Source organism: Poecile atricapillus, chromosome 2 (genome assembly GCF_030490865.1).
Source record: "Poecile atricapillus isolate bPoeAtr1 chromosome 2, bPoeAtr1.hap1, whole genome shotgun sequence".
Taxonomy (NCBI): Eukaryota; Metazoa; Chordata; class Aves; order Passeriformes; family Paridae; genus Poecile; species Poecile atricapillus.
In genome coordinates this window covers 29,005,219-29,021,440 of record NC_081250.1, presented here as the reverse complement: position 1 = coordinate 29,021,440, position 16,222 = coordinate 29,005,219, and the positions used below count along the sequence as shown (strand labels likewise).

Here is a 16,222-nt window from a genome sequence, read left to right as displayed (position 1 = left end):
ATAGAAAGCATGCTCAAATCCAGAGCTAGATCTTTTAGGCTGACAAGTTCTTCCTCTCCACATCTCAGTAATAGGCTTCAGTTGTATCAATCCCACGTGAGTCTCAGTGCATTTTGACAGAATAATGATAGATATATGTCTTTACCATTATTTCCTAATTCCAGATATATGTGTCATATTACAAATTTTATTTCATTTTTAATGAACCACACATTCTGCACAATTCCCTGGTTAAGGTTTTACACCATCAGAATGGAACTCTTACTTGATTTGGTTTTTAAATTATGTTTCAGTACAGTGCTTCATACAGCGAATATGGGGTTATGGAGATAAAATCATTAATATAGGTCTAATTGGTTTTGCATATGTCTTTTTACTCTAAAATTGGTCAGCTATATTAAAGATATATAAATAAATGCTATTTCTATCTCACATTTTCCAGACAATTATATTTCAGTACTGAGTATAAATTCACGTAGGAATCAACATAAAACTGACTAACCACTTGGCAATTTTACAAAACTACAAAGAATAAATTTTTCACTTTTCAATTATTAGATGTTCTTATGAATGTGTGTGGCAGAACAACTTAAGAAGCCCATTCAAAGCTTCTTTTGGAAATAAAATACTATCAGAAAGTGGCCTTTACCACTGTTACCGCCTTTTGGAAGATACTAGGTCCAGTGTGAGCTGGACACACACACACTGTGTGGATGAAGAGAACATTTAGGAGTCATTCCCCATACTCCAGTTGCTCAGTGTTTTAGCATGGCTCATAGCCCAATGAGCACAGTAAAGCAAATTGATCCAGTTTCTCGTTTGTGGATTAGAATCAGCCCTGTAAGAGAGTCCCACGGAAAGCTGCTAGTTACAGATAGAACAATTAGATTAGATAATTGTGTGGGTTTACTTAATGAAAAACTCATGGTTGTCTATTCAAAATACGTCTTTGTTCAGACTTGTTCGGTTCTTCTTCACTTTTGTCTCTGTCCCTAAATGCATTTACATAAAACTGTAGACTGTAATAAGCTTTTTTGAATCTATAGGTAGCTTGTCCATTTCTTTTTCTCTGGCTAGCAGCAGGTGGAGGTGCTTTTAAGCAACTTTTTTAACCATTTAGCTTCTTCTTTATTCAAAAATAAAGGAGCTGTTCCATGATGGTGTCATTATGATATCAGTAGTAAATTCCTTAGACTAATCTTGTGGTATCTGACAGTATTTTCTTCAACAATCATAAGACTCAATGCCATATTCCAAGTTTTCTGTAATAGCCTCTCCTCAGATTCTATTATCTGTCATCATACAGATGTGCCTATGATTATTCTATAAGATTATCTTGTTGCCAAGCTATTTTACTCATTTGGACTTAATTTTTTATGATGTAATATTTGTTCTCATTGCTGAAAAAATCAGTGGATTTCTTTCAGGTTTTTGTGCTTAATGCTGTATTTTTAATGTCTGTCCTCCTACAGACTTCTGTAACATTATTTTAGGAGTAAGGGTTGTAAGATTAGTTCTTACATCACACATATATATATTTATCAGAGCTATGTCTACACTTCTGTAATTCTGTTTCCTTTCATTTTCTTGCTCTAATGATTATAATGATAACATGCTTTTTTCCCCATATTTCTGTGTGATTCAGTATTTAATTATGCAGGCTTACACAAAATAGAAAAAAGCAGTTTGTTTTTATAATACTGCTGAAAGAATGATATGGCTGATATGTAACTGAAAAAAGCTTCTATTCTAAAAGAGCTTCAAGGATGTAAAAAAGGGATAAATTCAGTAAATATGAAAGGTTTCATTATTAATTAATTTAAGAGTATAAAAAAATTAAAACAGCTAGCACAGCAAAATATTTCAAATAATTAAACTAAAACTAGATATAAACTTACTGTTACCTAGATTAATTAGTCATTGGAAAAACCTCGTTGATTCTTAATGAACAATTGAAAATGGCTTCATTCTTACATTTAAATAGGTAGTTAGGGATTGATACTGGATTGATTATTGTCACAAAGGGATGCTTTATCTTGGGCAGACACCTGACATTTTTAAGGACCTCTGTCAATTAGTTTGGAGAAAAGAAGGGAGTATTGCTCACTTTTTAGCTGCTAGAGTATTAGTTTCTATTTTAAAAATAATGGGACAAGAAATCAGAAAGGTCTTGCGCTGATGCTTTTGGAAGTGCAATACATGAGTTGCAAAGCTGGAGTGAGACATGGCAGAATCAAATTCAAGTGTATTATACAGACAGCAAAATTCCCATAACACCTTTCCTTGTTTGAAGAGTTTTAGGCAAGATGTGGCTTAGATACAATAATTCTTTTTCCGAATTCATGACTTTCTTGCTGACTTCTCATGTTTGGTCAAGTGAAACCACTTTCTTCCTCTTGTTGTTTCCTAGAAGGATTCATACATGGTCCATCTTGCTGATGGTTTCTAGCTCTTAAGAGGGGAGCAGAAGCCTACATGGTTAAGCTATGAGATCACTACCTAGAGAAGATCTAACTTCTTATCCTTATGCTTTAGAAATATTTTATCTTCCATGTTTGACTTGGCTTCACCAGCTTTAAAGCTTCTCTGGTTTGAAGGAGTTCTCAGAGACTCAACAACAGTACCTTCGTGGAAACTATCAAGCCAAAGCTATTGCTCTGTACTGGCTAGGACAGCAGCTGGTCTTTAGAGCAAGAACATTGCAATGTATTTTGATCCCTGAGCAGATGTGTGTCTGGTATCTGGGTGGCAATCAAGACATAAAACCCAAAAAATTTGGGGAATTGAATGTAAGTGAAAGGTCTTGATGAGCAATTGGGTGGAGAGGGATTGCTCTGAGGAAGAGCACTCAGTGGCTGTTCAAGCAGCCTGATGTGTCTTGAAGTGATGCCCTTTTGATTGTCTGTTGGGAAAATTAGCACTTTTATAGAGCTACTCTTTCCCAAAGCACTTTCACAAAGGTTTTGCAGACATCAGTGTTCATCTGCTCACTTCCTGTGTTGATAGACAGATGTTTTACCATTTTGTAATAAAAAAAGCTGTAATAGGAGGGACAGGCACTGAATGCAGGTAGCAAACAGGTGCAGCTATGAATGAGATGGACAGAGCTGTCCCTAAAATAAGCAAATAAACTGGTGAGCTGTAAGTTTAACTTCTGCTGATTAATTGAGCAATGACTAACAATTAAATCCAGGGGGTTTACAGTCTTATATATGTGCTGTTCTGCTGTTTACTTACCAGATATAGCAATCTGCTATTCAGTTTCCACTTACAATTATTTCCTGTGTTCTAACTGGACTAATTAATCCCATTTAGGAAATACATAATACTTTAAAAGGTAGAACTGGAGAAAAGTGTTGAACAATGGCAGTATAAAGGTTTCAAACCAGCTATGTAACCTGTCCAGAACAGAAACGTAGACTTCTGGAGAATCTTTGGAAGTCAATATGTGTAGGCAAAAAAATGGCAGGTATGAATAATTACTAAGCAATATCATAATCCTCATCCAGATGTAATTAACTTAAATGAAATTTCTGAGGTAGCTGATGTAAATACAATTCTGGGACAAATAAATTTATATTATTTGCATAAGTGTTTTCTTTGATTTCAGAGTTACACTGGGGATAACTATGGCCCCACAATGCAAAATCAAATCCATATTGTGACAATCAGCCTACTTACTGTCTGATGGAAGAAACAAATCTTTCTAGAAAATGCATAGGATATATGCATTTTATAGATTCTCCTGAATGCCTATGTATGCATATATTTATGTTCATACAAACATCCACTTTTTGATCTTTTCAATAGTTAAAAATTCTCTGCTTTCATATCTAGGTTAATTATCCTGATCACTAAATTTCTGCTCAAAATGGGAAGATGAGGAGGACTTCCTCTTTCATAGTTTGAAATCCAGAAAAAAAAATTGGTTTTGAACACTTCTAGTGTTTAGGCATTCACTACCTGTGCTGCCAAGGTTTATTGAAAGCAGCTGGATGCCTGCCTCTGTCCTCCTCCTTTCTTGGAATTGCTGCCAGAACAGGTAGTCAGAAATGGAAAGTAAAGAAATATTTGAGCATCTGTGCTCTCTCTCTCTCTCTCTCTCTCTCTCAGGAAAACATCTGTGGCTTCCATAGGAAGCACTCATTTTTTCCCATCAGCAAAGACTCTGGATACCCTTGGGTCCAGTTTTTGGCACAGCAAGCCAAGTAGGATGCAGTTTATGGCTTAAAACTTATGAGAGAAATCATTCAGACAGTCCCATCCCTGGCAGAACACTGAGAGAAATTCCCCAGGCTGCAAGCCACATGTGGGTCTCTGACCTTTTATTAGCTCACCATGGGAGAGGTTAACAATTGTTCAGACTACAGTCCTCCCTTTGACATACAAATACAACAATACCAAATAGCCTTTCCAAGACGAGCATATTCAGGGCACAACATGCTTTTTAATGCAGGGTTCAATGTGGGGGAGGAGAAACCCCAAAACAAAAACCCAACCTAAAAACTTGGAATTAGAAAAGGATATGTTGCTATAAAACTGAAGCCTGGATTGGTATTTTTTCCAGCATTCTGCCGTTGTTCACATTACTGTGATTTGTGACTTTTTAAAACCAATATAATCATGAGACGGAAACAAATTCTCACACCATTTTTAGCTCTTCATGTGGTCAGTGCCATGATTTATGGAACTAAGATTGCTCAACAGCTGGAGCGACATAAAAAATGCTTGCAATTATCTGATTTTTAAGGATGTCTGTTGTATTTATCCAAGTACATTGTTGTTGAGATTAAAAATAAACAAAAATGGATTCATTATTATTGATATGAGGGTTGTCAGAAAAGAAAACACAGAAGGCCAAATTCATGTCTTTTTGAAATGTCTTTGTCTTCTCAGAAATTACTACAGTAAATGAAACTATCTTGGATTTTTACTAAAAGAGAGGTTGGAAAGTAACTCTTTTTGGGGAAACAGTCACCATTTTTTTTTTTAACACCTAAGGAACTACAAAGACTAGATGTCTTGCCCTGTGCTGTGTAATCTATGGCAAAGTATGCAGATTGAATAGCCCAGAATTCCAGGCTTTTACCATAACTACTTGATTACTCTTTCAGTCTTAAAGGCAAATGATTTTTACTATCCAGTCCTGTGGCTTTAGTGTAGAGTATGCTGAGTGTAAAATAGGATTGAATTAGCTCATGCTTCTGCCATCAGCCTTTGCAGCTATTGTCTGAAGAGGCAATGCAAACTGATCTCTGAGTGTAATAGTCCTATGACTTCTCTGATGGGAAGCAGCTTCAGCCACATTCAATGCCAGAAGCTGCAGAGGGGGAGGAAGAAGCATCAGATTCTGCTTTTCATACTTTTACCAAGGTGACAACCACATCTGAGACTGAAATTGGTGAAGTCTTGCACAAGGTTGGTTATTGCAAAAGAAGAGTTGTTAAATCATGGTTGTCCCCTGTACTAAGATGACATATCTTTATTGACCACTGCTGGCAACGTAGATCTGAGAAAAAGTTATTTAGAGGTGGAGAATGCTTTTGTATTCACTGTGAATAAACAGAAATACTGGACTGGCAGAGATCCTGCACTGGAGAAAGATCAAGTACAGCCACACGATAGACATATGCCTGTCTAACCATTTACAGACCAACTTCCATACATAGCTGATTCCAGTGCTTTATCATCCTTAAACCATCCATTATCTAATGAAAATTTTGGTTAGAAAAAGCTTGGCTTTTGTTTCCGTTACCCTAAGCACTAGCTTACTGTCTTTCCTATTTGTATTAGTCTTTTACATGGCAAAAGATTGATCTTACTCACCTCCTGTGTATTTTTGTTTTCTCAAGAATACACAGCAGAATTGCTTCAAGCTTTCCTACAGGTCCCTTTTCCTAAACCTTTCTATAATTCTTTTAGTCTATTTCATGACTATATCCAGCTTATCTAGGTTTTCCTTAGAGATTTCAGCACCTTTCAGTAGGCTGGATCAGTATATCAAATGCTTATTTTATATAATTAGTATATAAAACATAATATAAAATAACGTAATATATATTCTATTATATTATCTTCTATTAATATCTTTCACATTGATACATCTTTTTGTATCAGCACTTTTAGTTTGAGACATGTTTTGTTTGTGAATGACTCTAAAACTCCAATTTTTTTCTGATGTACTCCTTCTTAATGATTATTCCTCACAGGATATTTGTGTATTTGGTTTCTCTCTAGTGTCTCCCATCTGTACCCAATTACATGTTTTATTCAGCATCTCCAGATTTTTAAAAAAACTATTATGAATCTCAGATTTTCCAGGAAAAGAGAGGCATTTGAATTTTTGTTTTGTTTTTATATTTTAGAAATGTTCTAAGTGCCTGCTTTTTCATCAAACTTCTGGTTTCTCTTTCATTTTGTGATACAATTTTTGATTCTTCCTTTCTGGGTGTTTCTTCTCCAGCTGAGTTGGACCTTCCATACAGAAGTCTCATTTGGACCATAGTCCCCTAGTTTTACTAGTAAAAAGTCACATAGATTACTTCCATGAAGTTTGGGCTTTTTTCTAACCTAGCTAAACAATACAACTATATTGGCTTGATATAATAAGTAGGAATACGAATGATTTAGCTCATTTGAATATATCTGTTGTTAATGTCAGTAACAACTTATTTTATATAATGGAAAGACGGTGAGCTTTTGGAATAAATGGGAGTTTACCCAGGTAAGAACAGAAACAACAAACCATACCACAGGAAGAATCTTGAGAGCAGGGAAGAGAGAAACCAACAGCCAGGATATCTGCTTTTCCATGTAAAGGAATGGACAGAGGGCTGGATCAACCTCAGCATATTTTTCTTCTCCTTGAACTTAAAAACTTAAAACCAGTCATAGTTTACTGCCTTTGGCCCTAAAAGAGGGCTGGCCAGCAGGATGGCTGTGTTCCATCTTTAACATGGATGTGCATCTTCAATGGCAAGTTTTTTTCCTTTGTGGTATCAATGAATATTGACTCATTTTCTTCATTCAGGAATTGGTGTACTTGATTTTTTTTTTAATGCTGAGAACAGCCTTCTGTGCTCTCCATTTTTTCAATTAAAGGATTCATTTCTCCTTATGACATGTTTGCTTGAAGAGCAATCTTCATCTAGAGTGACTTTTAGCCTTGATCTTCCCCTGTTTGTCTTGAATGCTTTCCTGGTGTTTATTCACTGTACTGGAAATCCCTTCTTCTTGTCACTCAATTGTTTTATCCCTCTCTGCACATTCTTAATCCTTTCTTTTACGTTTGCTGTTGGTCACAGTAGCCAGCTTTTCCCCAGCACGTCTTTTCAACATCTGCAGCAAAGTTTTTCCCATCAGTGATCTAATGTCTGTGGGTTATACTGAAAAGGCTGGGATTACTTTTTTAATATTTTTCCCCACATACAATGGAAAAATTTCCATTTTGGAGCTCATAGCTGACCAGCCTTCTCTCAAGAGGATATTTAGTATACCAGTGAGTAGAGATCATTTTGCAGCACCTTTGTCAGAGCTCTTTAGGCTGACAGAGTGCTCTTGGTTTTCTTCACCACCTGCCAGGGTGGTTATGCACTGCAGCTACACTCTGAAATGAAGGCATCCATACAGAAACAAAGAATATTTTATGTCTGCTAATAATGGAGAGATTGGACACTGAATTGCTTCAGTATAGTATTGTATTAAACTGAAATAAAAATGAAAGTATTGAAGAGATTGAACTGTGTCTGTAGATGCCTCTTTGGAAAATATTACACAGCCAGGTACTATCTTGTCCAAATTTTGAAATGTTATATTTTGCAATTTTTCTGCCATGTTCAAACTTTTTTTTTTTTTTCCTGTAGCTGTAATATTCCTGTATTTTCAAGCAAGGATTAAGGCATAAAGGAGAGCTTCCTTTTGCATTGCTCCTTTAAATGAATTTCTCCCATCTTTTAAGTAAAACTTTCTTCAAAGCAGGATTAAACAGTATGGTACTAAACATTTCTTACAGCCATGACCATAGAAAAAACATACCCTTACTCTTACATATGGGTACATCCTTTCTCACTTTGAATACTGAATTTAAAAGCATTCAATTATTTAAGCCTAAGAGAACAATATAAATTTGATAAAATATCTGTAGAGCAATCTATCAATTAAAGTAAAATGAGCTTCATTTTTTTTAATAAGGAAGATTAAATTGTTCTTTATATATAAATTAAATTATATCTTTTGAAGTGAAATGCTTCTTTGCAGATGTCTGTTTAACCCTCCAAGTTGTGTTTGAGTTAGAAATGATGCAGTGGGGTATATGCAATTATGCTACAGCTGCTGACAGGTGTAAAAGTAAATGAGATGTTTCATCTCAATGGATGCAACTCCAGTTCAAATGTTTAAAATAAACTCAGCAACTTCAGCCAAACTGAGACAGGACTATCTCAAATATTTCATTTCTGCAATGAGCAACTCTTAATAAGTCTCTCAATCTCATTTGGCCTGTTAGCCTGCAACAGATTAAACTGGTACGTTTACTGGTTGATTAAGTTTTTTATTTTGTTTTACTATCAGTTTTGTTAACTTTTCTGAAAGCCTTATTTTTAATTGTTGATTTATCATATAATAATTGAGATAATTTCCATGGCTCTTGTTTCTCAAATTTGGGGTTAAATTAAGGCTGAAAAATTCATAACATCTAAAATACAAAAGGTGACATTCAGAACTAAGATTGTCTGAAACCGTTGATCTTTGAACTTGTTTTTTAGAACTGTTTTGTTAGAAACAGAACTAAAGCAGTATGAAAGAAGCTCTAAAATATTCTTGTGCTCTAGAATTGTAAATTTTGTTCATAGGTTTTATGAAACTTTTAAGCCCAGATGATGATAGATATATTCTAACCACCAATTTCTTTTTTTGGAAATTAGTTGCAAAACTACGAAACAGGCTTGGTTCAGAAGTTATTCTTAAATGTTTTTAAATGACAAAAAGGATTTTTCTCTTTAACATGGTTTTACTTTGAGGTCAACTTGAAATAGATAAACATTTTATGATGATCTATAAATTTCTAGATGGAATTAGGTAACACTGGGGAAAGTATTCTCAGATGTTTCAATAAAATATTATAAGACACATTTTGTACTGAAGTGATACAGGGTTTATATACATTTTAATGAGTATGATGTTGATAGTGTCTTCAGTTTGCATTAGCTCATCACAAGGTGAAGATTTAATAATTATTAACATATTTTGAAATTCCTATTCATATGACTGACAGGAAAGCTTCCCACTTCAGTAACTATTTTTGCCTTTTGGGGAATGAGGTAAAATCTTCCTAATCCTGGCGCTTAGGTTGTGAATTATTCCGTGACTCAAGAGAAAAGGTATTTCATAGGTAACAGTTCAATAGGATACATTTATCTACACAAGTGATTTGAGAGGTAGTGGACTGGCTTCTCCTGAGTGAAGGACATGATGCTAGATAACATGCTGCTTGCACATAAGCCATTTGAGGTCTAAATATAACTGCAATTGCACTGCCTGTGTAAAAACCCCCACGTATTTAACTGAGGAATGTGACTTCCTAGCATGTGAGCAATGCCAGGAAAGACAGAGTCAAGCTGGTGCTGTGCTGAGATTTAGCAGCTTATGTGCTTGCTAGCTCAGGCATCTTTGCAGTGCACTTGATTTCATACTGGGGATGTGTCCAGCTGTGAAAGCAACTGAGAAATAGATATTCTTTCTCCAGATCTTTCTTTGTCTTTCCTGGGTAGGTAATATAAGCTTTTAAAGTATTTGGGCTTTTGCAGCCTATGTTTTCATGCATTATCTAGCTTTAGAGTCTCAGACCATATTTTAATAAAAGAAGGAATGTTTAAAACATTTAACAGAATAAAAAGGAGGTGTATATATCTTCCCTATTTTCTCATTATTTGTTAATAGTGAAGTCTAAAACGAATGAGATATGTCATAAAAGAAGAAACCACTGTGAGTGAACTGTCAATATGCTTTGAGAGTGTTGAAGATACTTGCCTAAATCCTGTGCTAAAAGTCTTAGTCATAAGAGTCATAAAATAGTTGGGCTTGGAAGGGACCTCCAGAGAAAGTCTGGTTCCACCTTCCCTGCGGTGAGCAGGAACATCAGATGTGCACCTTGTTCTGGGTCAGGGGCACGCTGGATCTGTGAGACCTGCTGCACCAGTAGTCTGAAGGTGTGTCACGAACCCTTATGGAGAATTTCCAAACATCTGCTACTTTTACAGAAATCTTGAACAAAAGCTGTCAAGCCATTACTAATGTAGCTGCGCCTGTTGCCTTGTATCCATAGTTCCTTCACCAAAAAAAAGAAAAATCTGCTTCCCACTTTCATCTGCATATATTTCCAAGTGTAAGGGAGTCATCACACAGAGGAGGAACCTTCCTGTTTCCTAGCTTCTCTTTCCATCTATTATTATTGCAACTTTTTTTAAAGTGCAGTCTTCTTGGTCTGTGCACTGTACAAGATTAGTGATTTCTGGATTTGCTGCTAATGTTATGGCATTTCTCTACCAGCCTCAGACTGCTTGTCTCCAAACATTGTACTGGGAAGGAAAATCCATGCATTTGTTATCCAAATCCTGACTTCCAGAAATAGTAAACCTTTTCCCCTACTTACGAGACATAAACTTTCTATCTCCTCTGTGTATTTCAGCAACTGCAACAGTCATCTGTAGAGAAATGGGGGGTAAAATAATGGTATTAGTGAAAAATGCATCATTTGGGTACTTGTGAGATCTGGACTAGTTTGTTCAATCATTTTGTTATTAATATTAGCAATTTTTCAGCATTCGTATCAGTTTATGATCTCCATCTTCAGTTGAAAAGGACAGTGACATTGCCCAGACAGTCTTCTCAGACAAAGTCTAAAAATTACATTATCATTACTGTTGATGGTATGAAGTTATGTCTCGTACCCATGAAGAAGCCATGTCCAAATTTGCATATAAAGAACATAAAAAGAGCCTTTATCATGCTTGTTTTGTAACAGTTAAACTACTCTAACATCACATTGACAATGCTCAGCATCACATTGAGAGGACTAATTATTTATCGTATTTGCCAGTACCAGGTCCACTTTATGATGTGAACAGCAAATCTAATTAAGTATATGGATGTGTTGATTTTCCTAGCCCTTTCCAGAGCTAAGAATACATTATCCAGCACAGAGGTGTTCAGAGAATTCAATATAATAAGCATGCACATTGATATGATTTTGTACCCCAAACAGTTGCAGAGTGTCTCTGCAGCAAAATTTGGAGTGAACATGTATGGGCAGAATCTGAGAAATGTCAGAGAATCATTGAATGATTTAGGTTGTAAAGGATCTGAGGTGGTGTGGCTCGAGACTCTTCCCCCTCCTTAAAGCAGAACTATCTTTGGACATTTGTCTACATTTTTAGGCCAGTGTCTAAAGCCTTCTAATTCTATCCAGATGAAATCTGCAGGAGGAAAGAAAGACATCATGTCTAGGCATCTCAGATATACAAAGACATTACAGAAGAGAAAATGGCAGAAAACAACATTAGTGTTCAGCAACAAAGCTAATCATGCAGAAGTGGGTGCCTGAATTTAGCTAATGATTTTAAAGTACTTTACAGGCTAATAAACTTCGATTGCTCCAGTGGGAATTTCCTGTGAAGAGCAGAATCAGTCCTGCAGTCAATCCATTAGTTAAGCCATCTTTGTTCTTGTGAATAATGTTATTTGGATTTCTGCAATTCAGGGAGAGAATATGGGCTGTATAGAAATAGACTGTATGAAAGGAGGTAATGTAAATATTTGTACTCCTGAAGCAGTCTAAAGGGCACTCTATAATTAATCTGTAGTTACTTGAACAGGTAAATGTAACAAGTGTTTATATTAAAGTGGCAAAAAGTTTGCATTTAACTTGGCTAAATATAGGGTTGTGAGAAATCCTGCTTTTAAATTTCTTCCATATATGTCTACTGTCCACAGCAATTTTTCATTTTAAGACAGAGGTAAAACTATTGTTCTTACATCATATTGTTGGTGGGGGAAACTGTGCAGTTTAAAAAAGAAAAAGGTATAATAATAAATTCTCTCTTTTAATTTCAAAACCAGCTGAATTATGAAACCAATATGTGAATATTTTTATCGAAGGACAAATATTAATAGAAGAAGGAATGAGAATTTCTGTGAAAATAATTTAGAAAGTGAAATAAACCAAAAAACCACAAAAAAACCCCTAACCTGTTAGCATGTGATAGTGTTGAGTAGAAAATAACAAAATATCTGCACATAGGATTCAGGAAGTATGTTTTCCCAAGGGCATTAGAAAAATACTGGTCAACTATAGTTCAGCTTGCCTGGTGGAATGCTCTTTTGCTGCTTCCTGCTGCCCACACTATTGTCTGCTCAGAGTTCTGGCACGTATCGTCTCAGCTTTCCATTCCTGACATCACCTGATTGCACGATTCATTCAAGTGGGTCAAGCCTTGTAACTCTAAAATATGTAGCAGCAATCAAAAGAAACTGAACTCCAACCTACACAGCAAGTTTCTGCTTGGTAGCCCCATACAGCTGGCTCTGTTCAGGGCAGGTCAGCATTACAACAGTACAGACAGCCAGAATTGCTGTCATGCAAGCAAGGATGTGGCCCCTTAATTTTTTATCCTGATGTTTGGGTTTTTCTTAGCCCCTCCACCTCCCGGAACCTTGCAGCGTTATTGTTTCCTGAAGGACTTATTTCTATCAAGTACTGGCAGTCCTGACATTGATAGGCAGTGAACCAATACTTTTATAGAATTGTGAAGCCAAACTAGTTTTGCAGATTGAGTGTGCAGTATACAATTTTCCATTCTGGATATAATAACTGCAATTCAAAATACTCCCCCACAAGGATTGATTGTGTGCTTTAGGAAATTCACAGCAAAGAATTTAATTAAGAAAGAAGAAACTGCATCACTTCATTTAAAAAAGAGAAATTCACCCGAGATATTTTGTTCATTTTCAGGCTATAATAGCAATAACCATCTTTAGCTGAGGACATTTCCTGGGGCTTAATGGCCCATGGCTGTGCTTTTTCAGGTGATCATCATCATCTCCCAACAGTCATTAATCCCCTAGAAATGCCCTGCACCTCAGTCATTAAATGTGCTTAAATGTGCTGCTTCTGAAAATGAAATAGTTCTATATTTAATGCATCTTCCAGGAATAGGAGTGATCTTTCTGAGGTGAGGAATGAAAGAAGTTTATTAATGTGTAAAAGAACTAGTAATTATGACAAGTGGATAAGTTCTGTTTCTGGAGGTTGCACGACAAAGAAGTTTTCCACAGTTAAGAGCATGTTATATATAAGTCATCATTTTATGTACATCACAATTTACACTCATCTCAATTGCATGACAGCTGGATCAGAAATACAGATAGTTATTTGTAGTTAAATTTCTTTTGCAGAGCATCTCAACATAGAAAAATCTAACAAAACATTGAGTGTGTGATTGCAGTCCTCCTTAAAAAGACTTTCCTTTCCATAGCTGTAAAAATAAAGCTATACAGCTTTACAAGGTGTTTGTGATAATGCAAGAAAATAAAAAGAAATTAAATCTTTCCTACCTAAAGTCTGAAACTCTTACAAAAAATCTTTTGGTGAGCACTTTATAGGTCTTTTCTACAAATAGGACCAGAAGTACAGTGCCAACAGCATCATCAGGGGTTTTAAACACAGTAGGCAGCCTACCCCTGCTCAAGTGGAATTAAAGCCTTCAATGAAAATAATTTGAATTCATAAAAATTAAATGATAATTGGGGGATTTAAATTTTATCTTGTTTGAATTTTAATTATTCCTACATTTTTCTGTTTATCTTGTGCTACTGAGCATGCATAGCATACCCCTAACTTACACATCGCATGAGGCCTGTATCTGTCCCAAAAAGATTCTGACATCAGAGCAGACACTGCCTTCACTGAATGAAAAGTTAGTACCATTTGGGTATTATGGTAATTTATTATTTATGTTGGACATTCTGATCCCATGTTCTTCAGTGAGTAACTGTGTAGATAAAGACAGAAGTAGACCTTTGGCCATGCATTATTAAATGTTGAAAGTTAAATTATGTTAATGTTAAAATTAGAGCTCTCCTAGTCAGCACCTTTAGATTGCAGATTGACCTGAAAAAAGAAATATTGCAACCTGTCTCAAAAAATTCTTGTCAAAATTCTGTTTCTTTTAACAAGAAAAAAATGACGTTAATAAAATATCTTTCAGGATAACAAATTATTTTGTTTTACTCACAGAAAAAAAAAATCACTTTGGTAATCAATAACAACTGCCTTAATTTTGCAGTTTTCCAAGTTAGAGAAATTCTTCTATGTGAAAGACAAAGGTTTCTTTCATAAAATTTTAGATACAAAATATCTCATGTACACATGTGCATACACATTTTATCTTGCTTCATTTTGGGTTCTCAAAAGAACAATTACCCAATTTAGACTTTACTCTGAAATCTTTCCTACTTATCCTAATGTGATTCTCAGCAAATAAACTTTTGAAAACAATTTATTAGATCTCTCAATAAATTCACCAAATAAAATGTTACAAAGCTAAGGACAAGATAAAGAGTATTGTGCTTTTAAATTGTTTCCAATCTACCTTATATCTCATTCTGTAGGTTCTGTCTCATTCTGTAGCAGGTTGAGGAATAAGTACTTAAGTATTGTATTGCAGTTAGAACACTTCTTTTGCTATAGTTCCTGTTTAAGGTTATTCGTACCCTATCATGCAACTTACAGTGTCAGCATTCTTCAGGTCATTTGTCAGAATTCAACAGGAATGCCCACAGCAAAAGAGTAGCAGAAAAAAGCATGTTTTGCTAAAATGAATACATCAATATACCTAGAATTCTTGTGGGTTTTTTTCTCAGGTTTTCTGTCTTAACCCATTCATTACGTTACAGATCGATAAAATTTAAAAAAAAAAAATTTTACAAAAATAACAGAAACAAGCCAACCTCATATAATGTTTCTCATTCTCATTGTAAATTCTGTGTTGTAGGTCTTGTTTTCCCTCTGTGCTGCATTCTGGGGAATCCAAATTATGAAGAGGATTACTTCATTCAAAGATAAACACCACTGAAGACCAGATCTAACATCACCTTAAATATGGAAACAGCACTTTAGAATAACCTTCTAAATTCCTTGGAATTAATCAACCATGAATCATGCTGAAATGCAATCAGTTCACTTATTGAGAGATTTGTGATTTTTGTATGAAGGTTTGAAAGATTCCTGAAGGGGTATATGCATTTTTATTTGATTTTTTAATGAAATATTTCATTTCTTCCCAATTTAAATCAAATATCTATTCACAGCATAGATTTTTACATTCACAGGAATGCAAATTCTTAATAACCATGTAAAACTAATTTAATTTTGCAGTGATTTTGTTATTAATAATATGTGAAAAGTATTTTTCACAAGAGGAATAATTAAAATCATATCTGATGTAACCTGGTATAAAATGATTGACTGTCTTCTTATTGAGGCTAAACATAAACATATGTGAATGACATTTTTTCTGTAATGATTGAATTACACCAGAATCTCCATGTCATGGCCAATTCAGTGTTCATAACATACAGCTACATGAGGATGAGTAGTTGATGCAAGAAAATGATTAAAAACAGCATGATAAAATAACTCAACCTACTATGAGTTGAAACATCTTCAGTAAAATTGGCTGATATATGTGTTGAATAATGCAGTCATGCAGTTTAGGCTGAATTATTTACAGAATCCACCTGTGTTGCCAACTTTAGATAGTGATCAAACCAGGGTTTACACGTGGGTATCCCACTGACACTCATGTGACAAAATATTTGCAAGGCTGAGCCCTTAATTTCTGGTAATTTCCTGCTGGGTGATGTCAGGGGAGATGCATGTCTTGTCTTTCAGAAGCTGTTGGAAAGACGGTGTGTACTAAGATAGGAAAATTAAATACAAATGGTAGAGGGAGTCTCCAAACAGCAGGACTGGCAAAAATACTGGATCTAGGTTGTTTTTCTTTCCTCACACTCATCCAACTTTTTTTTTTTTACTCCAAGCCTTTTAGAAATGCTGACAGTCAAGTAGCTAAAAAATGGAGTCTGTCTTGGATGCTTCAAACTAGTAATAATACCTGGATTTAAAAATGAGTTTTGTGTTCAGGTTTTTACCCATTTAATTTTCCTT

The 16,222-nt window shown here is 35.2% G+C and overlaps 1 protein-coding gene across 2 annotated transcripts in view; it reads left to right on the top strand.

The window, feature by feature from the left end:
* The window catches only part of AGMO (alkylglycerol monooxygenase), a 186,023-nt gene extending 170,331 nt beyond the window's left edge, over nt 1-15,692 (top strand). Inside the window, exon 13 of one of the 2 annotated variants that reach the window (XM_058833349.1) lies at nt 15,048-15,692. In XM_058833349.1, the coding sequence (XP_058689332.1) occupies nt 15,048-15,128 (81 nt within the window). In that variant the 3' untranslated portion in view covers nt 15,129-15,692. Of the gene's footprint in view, nt 1-13,006; nt 13,052-15,047 lie in introns of those variants that run through there. The other variant, XM_058833350.1, reaches the window with a different exon arrangement.
* Nucleotides 15,693-16,222: the final 530 nt, after the last annotated feature.